General features: G+C 32.5%; 2 protein-coding genes across 2 annotated transcripts; one reads left to right on the top strand and one right to left on the bottom strand.

Moving 5' to 3' along the window:
• Nucleotides 1-2,145: 2,145 nt before the first annotated feature.
• Nucleotides 2,146-9,038, top strand: LOC134249033 (uncharacterized). The gene is made up of 5 exons (XM_062731716.1): nucleotides 2,146-2,242; nucleotides 2,366-2,516; nucleotides 4,358-4,482; nucleotides 8,455-8,578; nucleotides 8,679-9,038. Exons 1-5 carry the CDS (start codon nucleotides 2,179-2,181, stop codon nucleotides 8,947-8,949), a joined length of 735 nt encoding a protein of 244 aa, XP_062587700.1. The 5' UTR covers nucleotides 2,146-2,178; the 3' UTR covers nucleotides 8,950-9,038.
• A 5,072-nt stretch (nucleotides 9,039-14,110) lies between these two features.
• Nucleotides 14,111-20,469, bottom strand: LOC134251867 (fucolectin-4-like). The gene is made up of 2 exons (XM_062734610.1): nucleotides 20,134-20,469; nucleotides 14,111-14,338 (listed from the first exon to the last, which is right to left on the bottom strand). Exons 1-2 carry the CDS (start codon nucleotides 20,321-20,323, stop codon nucleotides 14,130-14,132), a joined length of 399 nt encoding a protein of 132 aa, XP_062590594.1. The 5' UTR covers nucleotides 20,324-20,469; the 3' UTR covers nucleotides 14,111-14,129.
• Nucleotides 20,470-22,560: the final 2,091 nt, after the last annotated feature.

Below are 22,560 nucleotides of genomic sequence, written 5' to 3'. Positions count from 1 at the left end.
AAAAGTTATAGCGAACTTACAGGAAACCGTGAATTTACTTTGTTTATCCATCAATAATTTGATATATCCGTTTAAAAAATTCGTTTAAATGTACATTGGGCTTCTCCATATGAGTAAAAAAATATCATAGCAATACTTATTTCCATGAAGTATGACAGCCGAATGTGTTCACGGAAATATTAAAAACAAGACTACTTTGAGAGTACAAACATTTTTAGATGAATTGAATTTCAATGTTATAGGATATAGATTTTAAAATCTTCAAAGTTCGCTAATATAGAAAGTTCGGCTATTTTTAACTTCCACTGAGTTATATTTTTAGCTCACCTGAGCCAAAGGCTCAAGTGAGCTTTTCTGATCAAAATTTGTCCGTTGTCTGTCGTTGTCATCGTTGTCGTCGTAGTCGTTGTCGTTGTTGTTGTTGTTGTAAACTTTTCACATTTTCATCTTCTTCTCAAGGACCACTGGGCCAATTTCAACCAAACTTGCTACAAAGTATCCTTGGGTAAAGGGGATTCAAGTTTGTTCAAATGAAGGGCCATGCCCTTTTCCAAGGGGAGATAATTATGAATTAGAAAAAAATTAATGGCATTTTTAAAAAATCTTCTTCTCAAGAACCACTGGGTCAGGAAAGATGAAACTCATGTGGAATCATCATCAGGTAGTGTAGATTTAAGTTTGTTCAAATCATGACCCCCGGGGGTAGGGTGGGTCCAATATGGCCGATGAAAATTTTACATAGGAATATATAGGAAAAATCTTTAAAAATCTTCTTCTCAAGAACCACTGGGCCAGGAAAGATGAAACTCATGTGAAATCATCCTCAGGTAGTGTAAATTCAAATTTGTTCAAATCATGACCCCCGGGGGTAGGGTGGGGCCAAAATGGCCGATCAAAGTTTTACATAGGAATATATAGGAAAAATCTTTAAAAATCTTCTTCTCAAGAACCACTGGGCCAGGAAAGATGAAACTCATGTGGAATCATCCTCAGGCAGTGTAAATTCAAATTTGTATAAATCATGACCCCCAGGGGTAGGGTGGGGCCACAATGGCTGATCAAAGTTTTACATAGGAATATATAGGAAAAATCTTTAAAAATCTTCTTCTCAAGAACCACTTGGCCAGGAAAGATGAAACTCATGTGGAGTCATCCTCAGGTAGTGTAGATTCAAGTTTGTTCAAATCATGACCCTGGGGGTAGGGTGGGTCCAAAATGGCCGATCAAAGTTTTACATAGGAATATATAGGAAAAATCTTTTAAAAATCTTCTTCTCAAGAACCACTGGGCCAGGAAAGATAAAACTCATGTGGAATCATCCTCAGGTAGTGAAGATTCAAGTTTGTTCAAATCATGACCCCCGGGGGTAGGGTGGGGCCAAAATGGCCAATCAAACTTTTACATAGGAATATATAGAAAAAAATCTTCTTGTCAAGAACCATTGAAAGATGAAACTCATGTGCAATCATCTTCAGGTAGTGTAGATTCAAGTTTGTTCAAATCATGACCCCGGGTAGGGTGGGGCCAAATGGCCGTTAAAAGTTTTAAATAGGAATATAAAGGGAAACCTTTTAAAATCTTCTTTTCAAGTACTTCAAAGCTTAGTGATATTTATAGGGAATCATCCTCAGGTATTGTAGATTTTAGTTTGTTCAAATCATGACCCCCTGGTGGGTTAAAATTCAAGCCCTCCCCCCCCCCCCTCCCCACCCTCAGTTAACTTTCAGTTCTGATCTGATATGTTCTTTTTTCTAGCCAATTGCTCAGGTGAATGATGTGGCCCCTTGGCCTCTTGTTTTCTTATCTTTTTCAGTTATTATCTGTTTTAAACTCCCGACCTTCACTTTTACACTATTTAATGTATAGCCTTTTTAAAATTTAGTTTGCAGAATATTTCATTAATGTCATACACATGTACCAATAAGAAGAGTTATCAAGAAACGGCATGACATTTTCAAATAAATTTGACAAAGATAATTTAAAATTATATAAAAATTACTTAAATGCAACACATGACTTCAAAATGTCCGATTGACGATGAAATTAGATAATTTGGCTCTATTGCCCACCGCATTCCAGATTGCATAATTCTAGAAAGTGTTTTGTTATAAATAAATTTGAATCAAAATGTATATTTCACTGAAGAACTGAAGGAGGAATAGAAAAGTTTGTTTCAAAATGGTTTCTTTTCGATTACTCACAGTAGTATTTATTGCAACACTTTATTTTGATATCTATGAAGGTAAGTCTCTCTCTCTCCCCCTCTCTCTCTCTATGTATTTGCAGGAGCTAACTGAAGTTAGATATAAATTCAAATAGAATAAACGAAGTATACTTATAACTAACACTTTTTAAAAATCTCTAGCAACCCAAATTAATTGTCCAGCCAGAGTGTGCATGGAAAGTAAAATTGATATTCAGAGAGAACTGAGCGAAAGAATAAATGTTACATATGGACCAGATGGAGATGTAGAGGGAGTTCGCTTCAAACCCGGGCTCTTCAGTTTTGAATGCAGGTTGGTTAAGTTAAAAGATGTTTGATAGATTAAGCATGTGATCTATTCATGTTTCATTTTTGATTTTACTAGTTAAGTACATGTAGCAGATTTGGCAATCTTGTGTTTTCACAATAGATCAAATCCCATGTTTCTGAAGATTTGATGAAAGATGTGGAGATAATGAACAATATTCAAGATCAAAAGTCCCTCAAACAATGCAATAGGAGCATAGCAAATATGGACCTCCAAAACATCTTAAGTGGGATCAGGTGCCAAAGAGGAGTAAGCATCTCTTCCAGACCGCAAAAATTTGTTGTCAATTCAGTGTATAAATATTGGACTAACAGTAATTACGAAAAATTCCAGTCAACATTCGACTCAATAATACATTGTATTTGCTGAAAAGGTCATTAAATCGACCCTAGAACTTACGAAATGATGACTCTAAACCATACTGCTAATATTATCGTTTCATCAACTGGTTTGTCAATAATTTATCTCATTTAAGAAATTGTTCATACGTAGAGCATGCTCTTGCCTATTGAATAAACTGGGATACATAAACTCTGTATGCAGGTGATGAAGGTATATTGCTGCATAAGTAAGGATGTTGACGATAGAAAAGATACAGTCATCACATTTATCATAGAGTTTGGATGTTCGATTACCATTAACGTATTTTTTTTACCCATATACTCATATACACAGTTTAGGAAAGACTTTTATGAATGTAAAAATGAAATAGATACAGTAAGTGTCTTAGTAGTTTTTTTTAATAAGATTTCTTAAAGTATCTTACGTCTTTCTGGAAACAACATATAAAGAAAACAGTTGATACATGGATTGGAATGTGTTAAATTAAGTTGTAAATGGTATATTGAACAAATCTATATATGCGAGTATATATATATATATATATATATATATATATATATATATATATATATATATATATATATATATATATATATATATATATATATATATATATATATATATATATATATATAATACTTCATGTAAAATTAGTTGAATCTGATTGGTCGAAAAACATTTGTTAAAAAACGCTACTACACGTTGAAAAATGAAGCCACGCCTTCCAGCGTAGCAACAGTAAACATTGCTTGACGACGTGTGGTATTCCAAAAAATAGCAACTGCGCAGAATATATGCGCGCACGGTTCACTGTTATATGTATTTGAATAAAACATTCAGTATAATATAATAGATATTGCATGTAGTTGAGTGTAACATTGAAAATTTGCACCCCAAGAAAACCATTGTCAACCGAGGCGCAGCCGAAGTTGACAATGGTTTTCGGGGGGTGAAACACTCAACTACATGCAATATTTATATAATATATGTGTGTGTATGTATGTATATTTTAAAGAACTTGAGATACTCTTTGACATTTATTTATAATATGAATCTATAGTTCTTTTTCTTTACTTCATAGGACATTGAAAAAAAAAATTAAGCTAAACTTATTTGTCCATTATCTACATTAGAGTTGAATGTAATAAATGAAATAGAAATTGATGAACATAACAAGCAGAGGTCGATCGAAATGAAATTAATCAGCATTACAACTCTATAAGAGTACATACGTATAACATGGACCCCGGAAATATTTTTTTTGTCAAAATGTCATCTATTCTAAGTAAGATTATTTTGGATTTGAAACTTCCATTAAAAGTAGCAGACAACTGCCTCTTGTTATTATTTTTCAAAATCTTTGGATATAAACTTTGTCCATAATGTAACAAACATGAAACCTTGAAAATTATATATTATTAAGAAAAACACGTTCATATATTTTCTCTTTACTTAATAACTATACCTTCTCGTAACTCTTTTAGGTACATCGACATGTACAAGGCTTGTGTACCCACGGGGATGAATCCATGTATTCCCATAGAGTACCGACAGAAAGCGAAGGAACTTCTTGAATCTTATTACAGCATCACGTGTACTAAAGCTGATAGTAAGGAAAATGATAGTTTGATCTTTTGAAAAATAAGTTGAACATAGTTATAGCTGTAGTAAATGTTTCCCCTTGAAACTAAACTAAGCTAGGAAAATATTAAGCAATTAAATAAATGCTCATATTTTTTTTTCTTTTATTTTATGGGTTTTCTTTTTGCGGAATCAATAATGTCAAACCCAATTTCATTTACACCTTCATCCATATCGAAAGAAACATTTTATTGATATAATAGTGTTGGGTTTTGCGTGCACTGTGCCTAAAAAGTAGTCAGGGTTTTACACATGGTGCACGAGCCTGAGGCTATTGTTTCCGGGTCCTGCATCATGTGTCAAAGCCTGACTACTATTTAGGCATAGTGCACGCAAAACAAAACACTATTGTTATTATAATGCTGACTGTTGTTACTGTACAAAAACGGCAATATTTTCTCCATTCCAATGTTTCATCACCCGTTACATTCGTCTACTCTATTATGACGCCACCTTGTGCAACATGTACGTCATAATCTTTTTACTTAAAATTTTTAACAATCCATGCTTTAGGTATAATCTACAGATAGTTTTAGAGAATGGCATTTGAGTGAAGGAAGCGGGATTGCAAAAAACTATTTTAGAAGAATTATTTTGTTTATTTTTAATTTTTCGTGTAAAATATTTGAAACTAAGTTTATGTATTTTATAGTACGAGGGCAGTTCAAAATTACGCAGACTGTGGTATTATAAATTTTACTCATACAGAAGTCATATAGTAATTCACAGAAATATGTATCTTAAAGATTTCAATAAATTTTGGACAAAATTTCTGTATTCAAAAAAAAATCTACTAAAATTATCGGTAATTGATATCGCTGATGGAGAGGTACGGAGCACGACAAAAAATTTGAAGCAAAGGCATGCGGGATCCAAAATTTAACTCATTAATTTTCTATAATTCGCGATATTTTTCGACAATTTTCTCAAATGAATATTTAAATTGTTCTATTATTATGTATTTAGATTTCTGACGTGATATTTGAAGTACTAACAGAAATATTGTGATTTTTCTCTGACGCGATTCCCGTAAAAACGACTGTGAAAATGACGTCTCCTGAATTGACGGCGCACCGCAATTTTGTTAAATCATGTGCAATGGTCGAGATATCGCTAACATATATCCAAAATATGCATAATAAAACATGTAGTAAACTAGGGAATTCGTGACATGCGTCCACGGAAAGCAAATTGAAATTTTAGGCCGTTAGACATGGTTAGACCTTTGTAAAAAGTCTAAATGGGAGGACAGGAAGAAGATTATCGACAAAAACTTTATCCGGACTGTTAAGAACGTGATTGAGAGTCACCAATATCATAATATATCTCATAAATACCTGTAGTTTTTGGTTTTAAAACATTAAAAGAATATTCTGTACTTGTTTAACAGATTTTAAGCTTGACAAGAAATGGTGTTTGGATGTTGAGTAGATAAGGTAACTCAAACCGTACAAATACTCTTGAAAAAAAATGTTGAAAAATGACAGCTCAATAGCATATTTTTTATAATGCCTTTGACGTAGAAGATTCTGCTGCTCCGTGACTTAATGATATGTCCTGAAAAAGCACTCAAAATTGATATCAATTAACAACATTTTGATATGAAATTTTGAAGACCATATAAGTATTTTATTTTATATTATGTGTGACATTTTGCGCGATTATGTCGTCAAATATTTTTCTGTGCAACAGGTCCGTGTAATTTTTGAATGGCCCTCGAACAGTACTATAGATAACGGCGTCTCTGGCGTAATCAGTAGCGCGTTGGAATGACAATCTCGAATGGGCGTTGTCACTTTGCACTATTTCGGCATAGTATAGCTATATAAATCATTAGAACACTTTGCGAGAATAGTAAGGTATGGGTTATATAGAGACAAGCTGACAGGAAGCATAATAATATCTGATGAATAAAAATTCGCTAGGCTTCGTAATTGTTTTCAAAGTGGAGCAGGACATGGGATTTTAATATTTTATTTTTACAGGCCCATTACTGTGTTAATTACGTGAAGTTTAAGTAAACATTAAAATAAAACAAAGACATGTATCTCTTAGATATAAATAAATAAATTAAGTTTAACATTATTTAAGAATTTTGTCCCCTCTCTGCATATAGATAGAAAAACCACTTTTTAGGCATCTACAATGTACAGTATTAAAAGTAAATTTGTGTGAAATTCTGTCAGAAAACAATTAAATTCACGACTAAATGAACTTCCTTCATTTCAGTAATAAACTGTAGAAATATCGGAAGGTGGTGCTGAGTCCAATATAGCACACGTCATTATCAAACACAACGTAAGCGTGATAAAAGCCCTGTATGTTTACATTTCTAAGGAAGATAACTATGACATCAAGTTAAATATTTGCAAAACATAGTTTTTAAGATTTAAAAATACAAATATAATCTGCAAACATCTGAGCAATGATTATCATTTCGTTTCCTGTTTCTCTGAAAAGGGACTAAAATTAATATGCTTCATTAATTTATTAATAACGATGACCGCATTTAATCAACATATGCATGTGCTTGATTTCGCTCCAAATGGAAATTATGGAGACATTGTGTATATTCTTTTTTTTCTGTAAAAATTTTGATTTGAAAAACAACAAGAAATAACAAAAACAAAAAGCAAAAAAGATTTACATTTTCCCTCTGTGAAGTGGAATATGATTGAATCAATGGTAGGAATACCCAGCACAATCATGAAATCAGATTAGAAAAAATCTAAATAGTGCCAGCGTTCAAGGTGAACTCATAGTTAGAGCGACGATAATTCAATTTGTCTATATAACATTTTTTTTTATTTCATTTTGTGCAATTTCAGTAGAATTTCAAAACCATTTTTACTGAAAGCAAGGGCAGTTTATTGCAATAAAAGGATCATAATCATCATCAGTTAGAGTATTTTGTAAATTAACATGAAAATATTTTAACGTGCACGTGGCTATTGAGATAAATCATTCGTAGATATTTCTTATTTCGCTTTTTTGTTTATATGTGACGTCATAGATTTTTTTTCTCCGAACACATGGAATGTAAACATGACGGATTTTACCATGCTTATATCAAACTAAGTCCTGTGCAATATTTCCGTAAGCTTTGCCTTTCGACATTTCAACACTTTATCAACAAAACAAGGGACTTCAGTTTCAATATATTAATTTTCAAATATTGAATAACAGATTTTGTTTGGAAATTTAAGTAACCTTTGTTTTTAAGTTTTTGAAAGAAATACTCAATTTACGTTTTAGAATTTTAAACTTATCCAAATTCATAATTTATTAAAGAGATACATGTTCAATGGCAAATTTTAAATCAATGCTTAGAATACAGATTATACAGAAAATGGTGGGTTTCTAAACATGAAGTGTTGCAACTCAATTTTGATACTGTATGGTGTGGTTTTATCTCTTAAAGAGAAACCTATTGATATAACTACATTACAATACGTGGAACGTGCTAATTTTATTGATATAGAAACTATGAAAAATATTAAATGACATTTTTTCAGCTGAATACTTTTCTTCTCTTCAAATTATGTTTATGTTTGATGAAAATCTATTGCAAAATACATATATAATTTAGGTTTGATAAATATATGTACTGTATAATCAGAAGTTTTAATTAGTGAGGATACAACTAAAGCTGTTTTAACGACGGTGTTGAAATCTTTACATTTGAACATTTGTAACAATTCATTCCGACGCAGAAATTCACTGTTAAATGAACAACCATTCTTGACAACACAAATTACAAAAATTACTTTTCGTTTAAATTACACGATATATTGTTATGAAAAATCGCAAAATGTTTATCTCCCAAAAATTCTATTAAAATGGTATTAGAAAAAATACATATGTCAAAAGTTAGCTATTAGGAAAAAAAGGATGTTTGTGCTACATGTATAATACTATTGCCATGTTTCTCCCTTTACAGGGCTGGACAAGTTGATCGACTGCATGAACAATGACGATGTTCAGAAAATGTTCTTAGGCGACCTGAAGTCGAAAGCTGTTTCCCTCCTGAATAAATTGAAAGGAAATGACTCTAACGTATGCAGGTTAATAAGTACTGCATTTTTTTTATATATCTTATCATTTTTTTTGTTTTATTCCGTCATAAATATGGCAAGTAAAGTTCCACAAAATATATCTTTTTAGTGAAATGAAGTCAGTTGTTCGTGCCACTGTGACGAAGCTCTCGGGTTATTGCGACCATGATGGTCTGCGAGCCCTTTTGCAGTACATGAACGAGTTGGCAGACAAACTACAAGATTATTTGGAATTTTTACCGGTGGTAATTGATTCGGAAAACCTATATATTTGCAAAGACGAGTTTCAGGAAGTGACGTCAGCAGCCCAGAGTTCCCTCACCAGACGAGCTTCCGTCATGGAGACCCCCCGGATCGTGCGATCTCTGCTTGGTCTGTAGTTCCGGTCCGATCTTTGCTTGGCCTGTAGTTCCGACTCATGTTTTCTGATTTATCAATCAAGCATTGAATAAAATATTGCAAAACTAAAGTGTATATTTTCCAATATTATTTGTGAATATGTTTGAAGAAATTATAGTATGTTTCATAAATGCTATTCTTATTTCCAATCACTATAGAATTGCTATAAGGAGTGTTTTCGGTAGATTTAGAATTATTTAAGCACTTTTGAAGGTCGTCAACTCACTAAAACAATGAAGATATGGCAAGTAACGCCATCTTTAACATAACGTTTGCTTGCCCTCTCCCGACTCAGGGTAAAATATTGGTTTGCTAGGTAGATGTTGGATTTTTTTTCCTTAAAAATTCAACATTGATATTGATGGAAAGAATAAAGATCGGAAAAAATAAAGATATCATTTCCAGAGTTAAAAAAAAATAGTCGGGAGAGGATAAACGAACAATTTTCTAAAGATATCCTAAATTTATAGTATGTAAATATGATTTCTTTGATATCCGTTTAGAGATTGGATTGGATGATGAAACTAAGTACAACACTGCAATAAACCATGATTTACGAATTTCTTACGTAATCCTGTGTAAAATTCCAGACTGAAAAGAACACTTTGCATTTATAAGCATTTATTTGTCAAAACATCTTTAACGGACAAATTTTTATGTAGGTTTAGTGAAATAATATTTTAGAAAATGACAATGATACTTAATCATTACAGTATGATACATTACGATGAACCAGTACATTCATTTTCAAACCATTATTTTCTTCACATAGCAAACTCGGAACGAAAAAAACCAAAGGGTGCCACCCGGTACGTTATCATTTATAGATTGCGTTTATTTGACAACTCTCGTTTACAAGCGAAGATTCTTCGGGTGATTGTGCACGGTTGAATCGTATGCCATGTTACTCGAATTTAAAGATAAAAGATTGTGTGTTTAAAAATGTTTCATTTGTAATTCTATAAATATTTTATAAAAGTCTGGAAGAAAGGGGACATTTCGTAGATCTTTTTTGGTCTAAATCAGGTCTAAAATTTAAGTCAAATCTCGAATCTGCCTGACTGTAAAAAAGGTGGAATAGGATCGAGTGAACTATTAAAATCAATCTTTAAGAAGAAAAAATACAAGAACAAAAACCAGCAGAAAACCTTCCGATGAGACCGTACAAATCAAGGTTCCTGTATTGCAATAAATGCTGGCTCGTAAAGGATTCCTCGCTCCTAAAGTGTCCTTAATGCCGAGTAAATATCAAAATTTGCAGCTCTCCATCAGCAAGTGATAATACAAAGAATCCTTGGAACTTGAAAATTACAGTTTACATCTAAAATTGAAAAATAGTCCAGTGCTAGTATGTTTTGTTTGTAATTTTATTCAGAAAATCTTAAGAATATTTTATTATTATCTTTTAGTTAAGGGAAGATGGAAATGCTAAGAGGAATGATATTTACAAAAATCTGGAAGAAAAATATTTACTTTAAAACAAAATAAATACATTAAAAAAAGAAGATATTTTTCTTTCATGTGTGGAGAGCAGCGTTCCGCTACTGAATTTAGAGACTATAAAGTCATTTTCTCTTGATCATTGTTTGAACTGTTTTATGGAAGTAAAAAAATTAACAAGCTATGGGACGAAGTTGGAACTGGTTTACTTACGAAAGCCCAGAAGGCTCATTCGAGATTCGAAATACGAGATACGAAATTCGAGATTCGAAATTCGAGTTTTGAGATTTAAGATCCAAACCAACCAATCAATAGGCGGTTTGAGATTCAATTACTCCCCTTTGTTATTTTTTTACTATCAAGAAATCGTTGAGTATATTTATACAAGAGGCCATTTGATTAAATTACAACGCAAGAAAAAGTGTTATATATTATCAGAACGAGATTTAAAGAAATATTGAATTTTGGTTTGCAAGATATGCTTAAATTTATAATAGCTTCTCAAAGGTTATAATAGATTTACATCAAGAATATATATATTTCGGATTATCTATTTTGGTTACAAGGTTGATGACATAATAGTAAACTTAGATTAACAGTACAAGCCTTCCCTTTTTTTCCAAACATATTTTTATGCGCCTGGATCGACAGATCCAGGGCGTATATTGTTTTTGTCCTGTCTGTCTGTCTGTCTGTCTGTTTGTTTGTTTGTTTGTTTGTCCCGAACTTTAACCTTCACCATAACGTTTGAACCATGAAAGATAGAGACCTAATATTTGGTATGCATACTCCACTAATTAAGCTCTTTCAAAAGACACCAAGGTCAATAACCTTGTGGCCTTGACTGTGGCCGATATGCTAAAAATAGCTTTTTTTTGCAAACTTTAAGCTTCGCCATAACTTTTGAACCGTGAAAGATAGAGACTTCATATTTGGTAAAAAAAACTCCACTAATCAGGTTCTTCCAAATGACACCAAGGTCAATGACCTTGTGACCTTGACTGTGACCTTAATGCTAAAAATAGCTTTTTTCCGAACTTTGTTGCCGCCGAGCGCGTACTGTTTCACAAGCACATCTTGTTTTACTATTGAAAATGTTTATCGAAAGGTCAATTGCCAGCCCTCGGTGCGGTATAGTGAAAGAAGGTTAAGTGGTAGTGTATTAAAAGAAATTAGGTACTAAATGAAGTTTGATTCCCGCGCCCCCCCCCCCCCCCCCCCTTCACGCCCCGAAATGGAATTCTCGGGTTTGCACATATTTTTCTGTCAGTTTTTTTTTTCAGGTTTGATATAATATTTTTGTCTGCCCTCTTTCAAAATCGATGCTACGTCTTTGTAATAATTAGTACTACGGGTTTCAAGGTGGTTAGAGTTTCTGACAGGGTATGAGAAAGTGGCCAGTGACCAAGTTTATAAAACAAATAGACAGCCCCTTAAATACTGATGGATGAAACATGCATTCTTAATAAAGATAATGATTTTTTTTTCAGACCCATTGGGAATAAGAAAAAAAAAAAATCATTGAAAATCCCCCTGCCCCCACCCCACCCCGAAAAATAGGGGTTATCATGGTTTTTGGACGTTTTTTTAATGGACATAAGCTAAAGTTACTATATTTTCTATAGTACATTATATCGGAAAAGTATTAGGGGAATGGTAAATGGGGGGAGGGGGGTGCAAATGTGTGGTTATGAACATTCATTGTCAACCTTGCGATGCGTGAACAAAATAAATATATTCAATAATTATTTATAGGAAACCGCTCGGGTCTCGCAAGATACATCACCAAACAATACACAAGTTCATACATCTTCAATATTAACATCATCGAGTTCTTGATCTTTATTTTCATGCAGATTTTTATAATATTTTCTTACTTCTTCCAAGATCTCTTGTTGTTTGTTTACATATTTACCATCATTATTAATCAAGTTGTTGATATTCTTATTGATGTGATTTCGTTTTTCTAGGGCACACAATTTTTTTAAGGTTTCGTAATAGTGGAAATACATAAAAAATCAGTTTTCAATTACTTATCTTTTCTAAGGCTTTGATTAAAAATTATAGATACAATACAGACTGGAATTTGTCATTCCATATCAAATAGAAGATGAGTCTAGCTTAGCTGCAGGACTGTGGCGTTGTGGCTTTATATTTTAGTCTCTGCCCATAGTGTTATGGTCAAAGACTAAAATAAACTAGTATAAAACCATAACGCTCATTTCATTTGGAGGGGGGGGGGCACTGCCATACATTTTCAGTTTTCATAATACAAAAATTTCTTGACAGCCAAAAAAAGCAAAAAAAGTTTATTGGACGTTTTTATTGAGGGGGCACAAACATATAGTAGTTATGTTTTCTTTAGTGTTCTATATATCGGCAAAATTATTGGGGGGGGGGGGGGGCGGCACAATGTAATGAAATGTACCCTCATTAGTATTTCATATAAATAATAATTTTCTCCCTCATCATTGTTCTCATTAAAAACAATTGTCGGCCTACAACTTCCGCAATTCAACGATAAGACCATATATTATTCTATTTACGTATCTATTGTTTTGTTTAATGAGGAAAAATAAGATTTTATATATATTTTTCAAAGTGTAACCCAAAATTCAATTTGATTTCATTTTAATACATATATCATTTTTTCTTGCATTATTATTTAAGCAAATGACCCATTTGTTATAAATATATTCAACGATTTCTTAATAGTAAAAACGTAATAAAGGGGAGTAATCAAATGTTGAACCTGCCTTTTGATTGGTTAGTTTGGAATTTGAATCTCGAAACTCGAATCTCGTATTTCGAAGCTCGAATCTCGAATAAGCCTTCTGGGCTTTCGTATTTACTGCACATTTTTTACTGTATAGGTATTTGTCCAACAGAAGATAAATAGATGACGTAAAGGGTAATTTTAAGATGCCTCGTATTTTCGTGTCAATTTAAAAAAAAATGATTTTATTTCAAAAGCCTTGGTGCATGTATATGCCAGGAATTCTCAGTATCGACAGTATTTTGAACAATGTTTACATTGAATTATTGATTTGAATTGACGACGGATTTTTTCCGTTATTTCCTGATCATGACAGCGAGCACACGGCGGGTGTGTCCGGTCGGCAGGGGATGCTCACTCCTCCATGGCACCTGATCCCACCTCTGTTGTTTCGGAGGTCCGTGTTTGCTCTGCTCTTATTTTGTATATTTTTTAATGGACGTTGAGATTGAATACTGTTCGTTATCTCTATATCCTTCTTAGATAGAATTGGTAGAAAAAAAGATGGAACAAAAAAGAACAAACAAACAAAGAAAATAATTTATTAATTAGAATTTGTCAGCATAAACTAAAAAATATGAAAAAGTACATAAAAACTCTGATACCATAAGATAGCAGTATTTATCAACAACGACAGCATAATATAAATTATCAATCATTATCTGTTAACTCATTTTTGCTACAGAAGTGACATTCGACGTAAGTATTATTTATATGAGCATATATCCCTCTTTCTTGAATTGCTTTGTTAAAAAGATTTATGGCCTTTACAATGATATTTAAAATCGCTGAACCTATATACATGCATAATAGCTAGTGACTCATTTTGAATTACGCTTAAATAGCAAATGTAAACCAATGCATCATACAGGTGTTGTTTATATAAAACTCGTCAAGAAACATATTTTCTCCTTTCTGAATTATTGAATTCATTTTTTCTGAAGATTAACCATATATCTCAACCTTGCAAACACTAAGAGAATCATTTTGTCCATTTCTTGATAAAATAGAAATGGTAACTCCATTCCCGTTGGTCTCCTTCTCACACAGAAACAGGATACGGTTTTCACTGGCTGCTGGCCCGGGGTAGAAACCACACGAAACGTTACGTCCATTGTCAATGACACTTACGCTTACATCATGTAATCGTCCTCCTATATAAATAATCACAATTTATTGGTCAAAACATAATTATAAAGGGTGATGCATAAAATGTTAAATAAAAGGTCATGCGGATGTTTTTTTTTTTTATTAATTTCATTATATGTAATGTTGGTTTATAGAGATATTAAGGTGATCCCTTGGCAACCTCGTACCATTTGGCAAGAATAACTACTTTGAGCATTACGTTTGAAATAACTAATACATGTACATCATCTGCATCAATTTGATTCAATCTACATAAAACAGTTTGAAGCCAGAATTTAAGCGTTATACTAGCTGTTATAAAGCTTCTTTTGCTTACTTCTCTTTTCATAATCTGATTTTTGTTTTACAAACTGTTTCTTTTTTTATGAAAAATATAAGTGATTAAAAAAGATGACGAACAGTGATTGATTTGAAAAACATATATTAACAATACATATATATGGAGCTAAGGACATAAGACACGGACCTTTAGAAATCGGATGCCTAGAAGGAGAAAGCATTCTCTGTTGACCGTGCACATCCAGCATGAACCCTGTGTTTTTATCAGGTAGACAGAGTATTCCGTAGTTAAATTTATAATAAAATCAAAAGCCTAACAATTAAAATTATGAAACTAATCAGCCAAAATACGACCCAATCATAGGTTATATTTGCTAATGAGATCTTTAAAACGACAATAGAATTTACAAAAATATCGACTTAAAACGAGTTGTTGAGATCCCTGTGATATTAACTTTTGCGTCAGAAGCCTGCCCTGACTTGAAATTTGATCGCACTCGGGGCATGCTTTGACTATCAAGTAAGTTAGGAGAATAAATTAAAGAGAAGTAGGGACATATGAATATTATTAATTTAGTATGGGCTTTATATCTTAATGGAGTTCTATCATTAAGTTTCTTACCTTATTTTAGAAAAATTAGTTGACAAAGTCCATGCCCTAGGGTGCCTAACTGAAGTTTTTATTATCCATATACACGTGTACATTATTCTGTCCATAATAACAATTTTTCTTTAGAAAATAGTGTCTGTCACCGTCGCCCACTTTAATTTTTGGATATACTATGTAAACTGCTATGAAAAATCAAATATCTCAAAATCTTTTTGGGTGACGGTGGCAGAGTATGTTTTCTTTCTTTATGTAAGAAAATTCCACTGAAAATTGATGTCCTCTGAAACTTTTTAAGAAAATACGGGAAAATGTACAAGTAATGACGTCACAATCAGCATTAAGGAGGTCATAAGAGAAAAATAATTTGTATTTACGTATTGCACGGAATTCCTATTATCAGAAAGAATGAGTTTTGATTTCTTATATCACTTTCATATTTTAGAAAAATATCGGGCTTTCTTTGTATTGAAACTGTACCTTCTTCTTTTAATTATCACATTGCATTTGGATAGAGAAAATTGCGTACTCATTATGGCATTTAAAGCTGGACTGACATCAAATTTTGCCTGTTTTAATTCTTTGGCCTTAGTTTGTATTTTTCAAATTATTAACATTCGGTATAATATTAATTATGATATTAATATCAAATGTCATTGATAATTTAAACAAAGTCCCACTTTTTATTGATGGATCATCACCATTCACACACTGCACTGTATAGTTTTGTATTTCTGTTGCATGTATGCCTGTATTTTTTTGGATTAGATATGTGATAGATACATGATTGTATATTATACCTATTTTATAACTGATATCTAAATATTTTTGGTTAAGACCAAAATTAAAGCCATTTTTTTCAAAGGCAAAATTTGAGACCAGGCCAACTTTTGTAACCAAAAATGGTTTGAAGCCAAATTAGAGGCAAAAAAAAGGATCAGGTCAGGTTTTGTAGTATGCCAGTTTAAAAACAACAAAATCTTAATTTGTAGCATTTTTCTTTTTAATGTTACAAAATAAATCATAATTAAGAATATTTACTTAAATTATAAGAAAAAAATATACGGATGATACAAATAAACTAAATCAATAGCGTTTAAAACTTGTTAAAACATCAGATATGTGATTTTCCAGTTGTCTTAAAACAAATTCTTTAAATCTCTATTAAATTTAATTGACAAAACAAGATATCCGGCGAAAACGCACTGGAGGGGGGTCACGTAGGGGAATTGGAGTCTTCATCTGAACAATAAAGAAAGTCAAGAGTCATGTTTCATACCACCAATCGAAAGTTTTCAATATATTATAGGATAAGGATACAATGAACTAATGTCTCTTCAATCAATAGACAATAATATTTTGTCCAAGAAAATTATATTGAAGAATTAAGCTAAAGAATTTATAAATGAAAATTTAAAAGTTATTACCTAATACAAATGGTTTCTGCTGTGTTTTTAAATATTAGTATTTTTGTCTATTGGCTCCTTTTAAAATTGTTAGGAACCCTCCCTTTCAAAATTCATTGCACATGACATAATCTATAGAAATTAAACTTTTGATTATATTTTGATGACATTTATTATCCTTTCTATGTTGTGGGTTTATATCCTCTGTTCCGTGAAATATTCATTTGAACGATCCCGATAAGGAAGAAGTAATGTAATATTTCAATTGTATCTATGAATGTAAAATAAAAAATACCGTATGTTAATACGGGGGAGGGATCCTCCAAGTATTTTACCAACACATAGAATACTGTAGAAAAATCCACTACGATAGGCTTGTGCCCTCTTAAAAACATTACCAGTTGCATAATGCTTTTTTTTTTTGCTTGTAAAGGAATTTTTTGTAGTTGAAACTGCCCCAAATTAAATGTCTGCATGGCCGTGCCCCAAAAATATTTTCCTTAAATTAATATTTTATTTAATTCCATTCCAGACAAATCTGTTTTGAAGACTTTTTCCCCATTTATTTACATGTATATTAGTGCATTATAATGATATGTTAAAGTACATGTATAAATTTTTTAAGAACTCATTTTACAGTTTCAAATACCAAGAAACAGTATCAACAGTTTCATTCCTTGCAGTATTTTTCATGCGATTTGCCTCTTTCTTTATATCACCTACATGTATTTAAAAAAAACAACATTCAACGATGCAAAGAATAGTTTATTCAATATTATAACATTTTATTGTTGTAATTAATTTCAAAATATGATTTAAAACAAGAAATACTGATGCAGAGCATTTTTTTCAATTGCAGTATTTTATGTTATTTGTTTTTTTGATACATTTCAAATATGATTTTTAACGTTAAATGATGCAATATGTTCTATAAATATGTTTGAATTGAGAAAATAATCATGTTTAATAATTCTTCAAATTTTTTCTTTACCCTATTCTTGAATGTGTTTTTTTTTCTAATTCTATAAATGTATTGGGAAATAAGGCTTACATCTGGATATTTGAGGAATAACTGTCTAGTTAGTAGAGTATTCCAGGGATCTACGATAGTTGGCGAAGCTGTTATGCATATATGTAAATTCTCCCACGTTTCTTACTATCTTTGATTTCCTTAGCATTACGAGGGTCGTTCAATAAATAATGCAACATGTCATCTGCAAATATGAAAAAAGCACATAATACATATTCTGAATAGATTCAATCCTTTTCCGATTCAATTCCCTGTTACCCTTTACACATGTATTATGTCTTTGTATCCATGCACAGAAAACCTCAGCATACTCATCTTCAGGAATGGCCCAAATTATGGCTCTGACGCATATTATTTCCCATGGCATTTTTGACATTGTGCAATCTTCCTTTGATTGTTTTCATGTGTTTTGAGAATTAAAAGATTTCACAATGTCTTTGATCTATCTAATATGACAGATGGAAAAGTTCAGTTCACCTTATTTTCTTCAAGATCTTATTTATTTCTCTAAGCTTATATGCAACTGCGTTGTCAGACACAGGAAAAATGCCCTAGTCACCGAAATTTCTGACTTGCAGGAAATCAACTTTACTTGGCGCAATTCGAACATAAAAAGTAGCATTGTTAGTCCTTACTTTGGATATATGAACATGTTCTAATGGTTCTCTCTAAAAACACGAAAACTAATAAAACATGTACATGCTTGGAGCATTTGCTTCTCTTTATCATAATAAAATGACACCTTTTCTTTTATTCTACATTTTTTTTATTAATTTTGTTTTTCGGCTATAAAAAGTTTCCTACGTTTTGTCATTTATCAAGCAAGTTTATCAAATCTTCTGTTAAAAACATCCTTTTTAAATAGACCGTTGCTATATTTTCTGCATGTTTTCTCTAAGGTATTTCTAAGAAAATAGGGCATCTATCTGATAGAAATATTGTTAATTTTTTTTCTTTGTCAAAGTTCTACATAATGATATGATATTTCAATGTTTAGTAATTTACCGACGTCTTTCCATGGCAATTAAGCATTTTCAGATTTCATGTGGCTCATAACATCGATATTTTTTGGTCCCCCCCCTCCCCAATTTCAATCGGCCAGATTGATTGTAATAATTTAATTCTTTTTTTCTTCTAAGTTATAGTATCCATCTGAAAAGTATACACCATTAAAGATAACCCTTTTTTTACATATAAAATCATATTTTAAATATGAGTTCTTGGGTGATTTATTCAAAAAGCATAGTTTTCACGTACGCTGTTATTTTCCTTTTCTTGGCAGGGATCATTTATAAACAGTTTTCCTCTCAAGTATTAGTCACTTTATCCAGCAATGGTGTATACTATGAGAAACCGATGCGTTTTTGATAAAATTGCGTGGTTTCCGGCCGGACACTTGTAGTAATCTTAGGGTGACTGAGGCCATTTGGCGAATCGGTGAGAGGTCATCAGTAGAAAATCAGTTGTAGTTAAAAATTAGCGATGAATCCACCGATGCCCAACATCGCTCCTTATCGGCTACCGATAATAAACACATCTCTCAAGGTTGATGGCAACAGATGGTTGACCAAACTATGGCCCATAGTCGACAGACATACGAACGATATTCACCTATGTATGAGCGATGTAATATACATCGGCAGATTACCCTGTAACATTGTTTTATGATTAGCAATGCATCGCTGGGCCTTTGTAAGTCCGGCCGGCAACCACGCAATTTTTTATAAAATAAAAACGCATTGGTTGTCCAACATTTACCCCATCGCTTGATAATGTGACTGATATTAAAAGGACTACTAGGCCGATTTGGACTGATGTTGGGGAATCGCTCACACCACGGATTTATTATAAGCGATAACCACCGGTCTACGGCCATCGACCCTGAAATGTGACTTAGGCATTAACTCCCAGGATTTCACTTGGCGATTTTACATTCCGGTAGAATGATCAAGAAATCAATATAACTGTCTTCCAAAGAGTTACAACAGAGAAAATAATTAGAAATGAAATATTTATTTTTAACAATATTCAGGAAGGTCGATTATATGATGTATTGGGCAATTATTTTCCTCTGTAGAATCAATTTTTATGGAAACCGTCGGTCTATTCCCAAATGGTCAACTATTCAAGTTTATTTGTTAAGATAAATTAGGAAGAATTAAATATGTTACATCTACATTTAAATTAAGAGGTATATCTGTATATTGACTATTGTGACAAACAAGTTAGATTTAAAAGAACGCCCGTGTATATTTATAGCACTGTCAAATCGGCAAAACGGAATTTTATTCGGAACTAGCTAAATTTTGAATCTTTCATAAAAAAGATGACATTCCATTTATTAGTTTAAGTCAGTGAAATGGGCATGGGCAACACGTAAATTTTCCATGGAATTATCTTTATGGGAAAATCTGCATTTCATTGACATGTAATGGTCTTAAAAAATATTGGTATCTCAAGTTTTTAAATAATTCTTACCACAGCAGTCTTGCCTATTGTAAATCAAAACTCTATCCACAGTGCTAGTGTTGTATAGATTGACTTTCAGCCAGGGATTTATCTGAAAATTGGTTATAGCAACATCCGTTGTTCCACATTCTGTTTTTCCATCTACTGCATTGGCTGCTTTCCATAAGTCCCCATACTCTGAACTTGCATTAGCTGTCATTGCAACTTTTGTAAATAAAAAGATGCATCAATTACCAAAGAAATTATAAACATACACTTTTAAATTATCAATTTAAAAGTCATTTTAAACAATTTGAAGAGGAAGCTCTAATCTTGTCGTATTAAACGATATCTATGACATGTTCACATGAAGGTAAAAAATATATTTGATGCAAGTATATGTGACTTTTTACTGATTTCCGACATACTATCTGTGGGCGTTTGTACATGTGTGTGTTCGTGTTTAAGGATGAGTGTGTGTGTGTGTGTGTGTGTGAGTGTGTGTGTGTGTGAGGGTGTGTGTGTGTGTGTGTGTGTGTGTGTGTATGGTGTGTGTGTGTAGGGAGGTATTTTATAAGGTAGGGTTATGGGGGATGAGCAATATAAATACATATACTATGGAACTGTTTTCCGTATATTGAGCACGCCAGGTACTCGGTTAAAATTTTTTCGATGGCCCGCATGGTGTAGTCCTTAGAGCGTCTGCTTTAATGTCGCTGAGTAGTGAGCTGATCCTTACGTGCTGGCGCGAATAAAATACCCATTGCTCAATGGCTTTGAGTGCCGAGTGTACTTATTAAAATGCAGCCTTAAATCAACAAGTGGCGGCGTGTCAAAATGGGTGAAACGTTCTCGAGGGGAGGTTAAACAACAAATAAACGAACCATCACCTTTTCCGGTGAAATTTGTCCCAGCATACCTATGTGTATGGACGAAATCGTTATTCGTACAAAATATTTTTAAGTAAACTTTGGGACTTTACAAAATAATGACACGGTGGAAAAAGTACATTTACAGTACAAGATCTGATACACTCAAAAGAGTATGTATAATGTTTATTGTATTCAAAAGAATATTTCAGAGTTTACAATTTGCTTCTCCGTACCGAATCGACTGAGATATATATTAACTCAGTATGCGGGTGATGATAGTATATTCATAAGTAAGGGAAGCTGACGATAGAAAAGTTAAATCAAAGTTAAATCAAAGTTAAATAAAAATTAAGTCAAGTTTCTGATTGTTTTTCAAACGTATTTTTGAGTATTGCCCTCCGTATACTGGAATATGGCAAATCCTATGATATCTTTGACTTGTTTCTTCTTTCCGAATGGCGTTTTTTTAAATGAAAAAGTAAAGGAATGAAAGATAGATATGGAGATAACAAACAGTATTCAATCCCAAAGTCCATAAAACAATACAAAATAAGAGCAGAGCAAACACGGACCTCCGAATCACCAAAAGTGGGATCAGGTGCCATGGGGGAGTGAGCAAACCCTGCTGACCGGTCACACCCGCCGTGTGTTCCTTGTCATGATCAGGAAATAATGGAAAAATCCCTCGTTAATTTAGTGTATAAATAATGGACTAACAATTAGTATGAAAAACGTGAGTCAGCATTTGACTCAATAATAAAATTGTATTTGCTGACACATGACCAATGACCAGTAAATTAACGAGTTCCATTTTTATCAAAAAAGCAGCTGTCAATGATATAAAAAGGCTTGGACTATAACTTACCGTGGGAAAGGTTACGTATAAAGTTTAAAAGTCGTAAGTTTTTAAGATGTTGATTTTCGTTAAATGTTGTGATTTCAAATTGTCCAAAAGTTCTTTGGAATTTTTCAGCATTCACATCTGATTCAAACCGCTTATTGAATATATTGTTGCACAGTACTCTTGAAGTTTTTCCTTCACTACTGTCAATATCTTAGTGAGGAGTAACGAAAGAGACTTGGTTGAAAATTTACTGGAACCTGCAATGTATCTTTGTTTGTAAAAATCTTAATGAAGTTTCGGAATCAAATATATTTAGGGTAGTTCAAATTCATTTTGGCTCTGTAGAATATTAAAAATATTTGAAACTGACATATAATTTTGAAGAATTTCTTCCTTAGAAAGGGAAGTATGAGTATAAGTAGGATTACCACTTGTAGAATCAAGTTCCTCTAAACTACAGTTTATATAACGGTCCTTACAAACGAAGACAATGTTGTTACGTGCTTTAACGGCAGGGACCAGAACGTACTGATCATGAAATCTATCTAATTCCTTTTTCACTTCTAAGTTATTGAACACAGAAGGATAGATGGTTTTCATATTGCCCCTCAATATTTTAATACGCGACTTTAATATGGATCTGATACATTTAATCCATTCTGACAAGGTGTCAACGTCTTCTTTTTCATATCTGGCCTATCGTCTGGAGTAATTTTCAACGGAATTCATAATATTTATGAA

The sequence above is a fragment of the Saccostrea cucullata genome, unplaced genomic scaffold (assembly GCF_032062105.1).
Source record: "Saccostrea cucullata isolate Sc308-1 unplaced genomic scaffold, CSIRO_AGI_Scuc_v1 ctg1768, whole genome shotgun sequence".
NCBI classification, from domain to species: domain Eukaryota; kingdom Metazoa; phylum Mollusca; class Bivalvia; order Ostreida; family Ostreidae; genus Saccostrea; species Saccostrea cuccullata.
This window is presented reverse-complemented; position numbering and strand designations above follow the sequence as displayed.

What these genes read in the sequence shown, in the direction of transcription:
- LOC134249033 (XM_062731716.1), top strand. Translation starts at nt 2,179, where the DNA reads ATGGTTTCTTTTCGATTACTCACAGTAGTATTTATTGCAACACTTTAT. An exon ending in TTATTTTGATATCTATGAAG is followed by an intron (nt 2,243 to 2,365) that starts GTAAGTCTCTCT and finishes AAAAATCTCTAG; the next exon opens with CAACCCAAATTAATTGTCCA. An exon ending in AATGACTCTAACGTATGCAG is followed by an intron (nt 8,579 to 8,678) that starts GTTAATAAGTAC and finishes ATATCTTTTTAG; the next exon opens with TGAAATGAAGTCAGTTGTTC.
- LOC134251867 (XM_062734610.1), bottom strand. Translation starts at nt 20,323, where the DNA reads ATGACAGCTAATGCAAGTTCAGAGTATGGGGACTTATGGAAAGCAGCC. An exon ending in CAATAGGCAAGACTGCTGTG is followed by an intron (nt 14,339 to 20,133) that starts GTAAGAATTATT and finishes TTATTTATATAG; the next exon opens with GAGGACGATTACATGATGTA.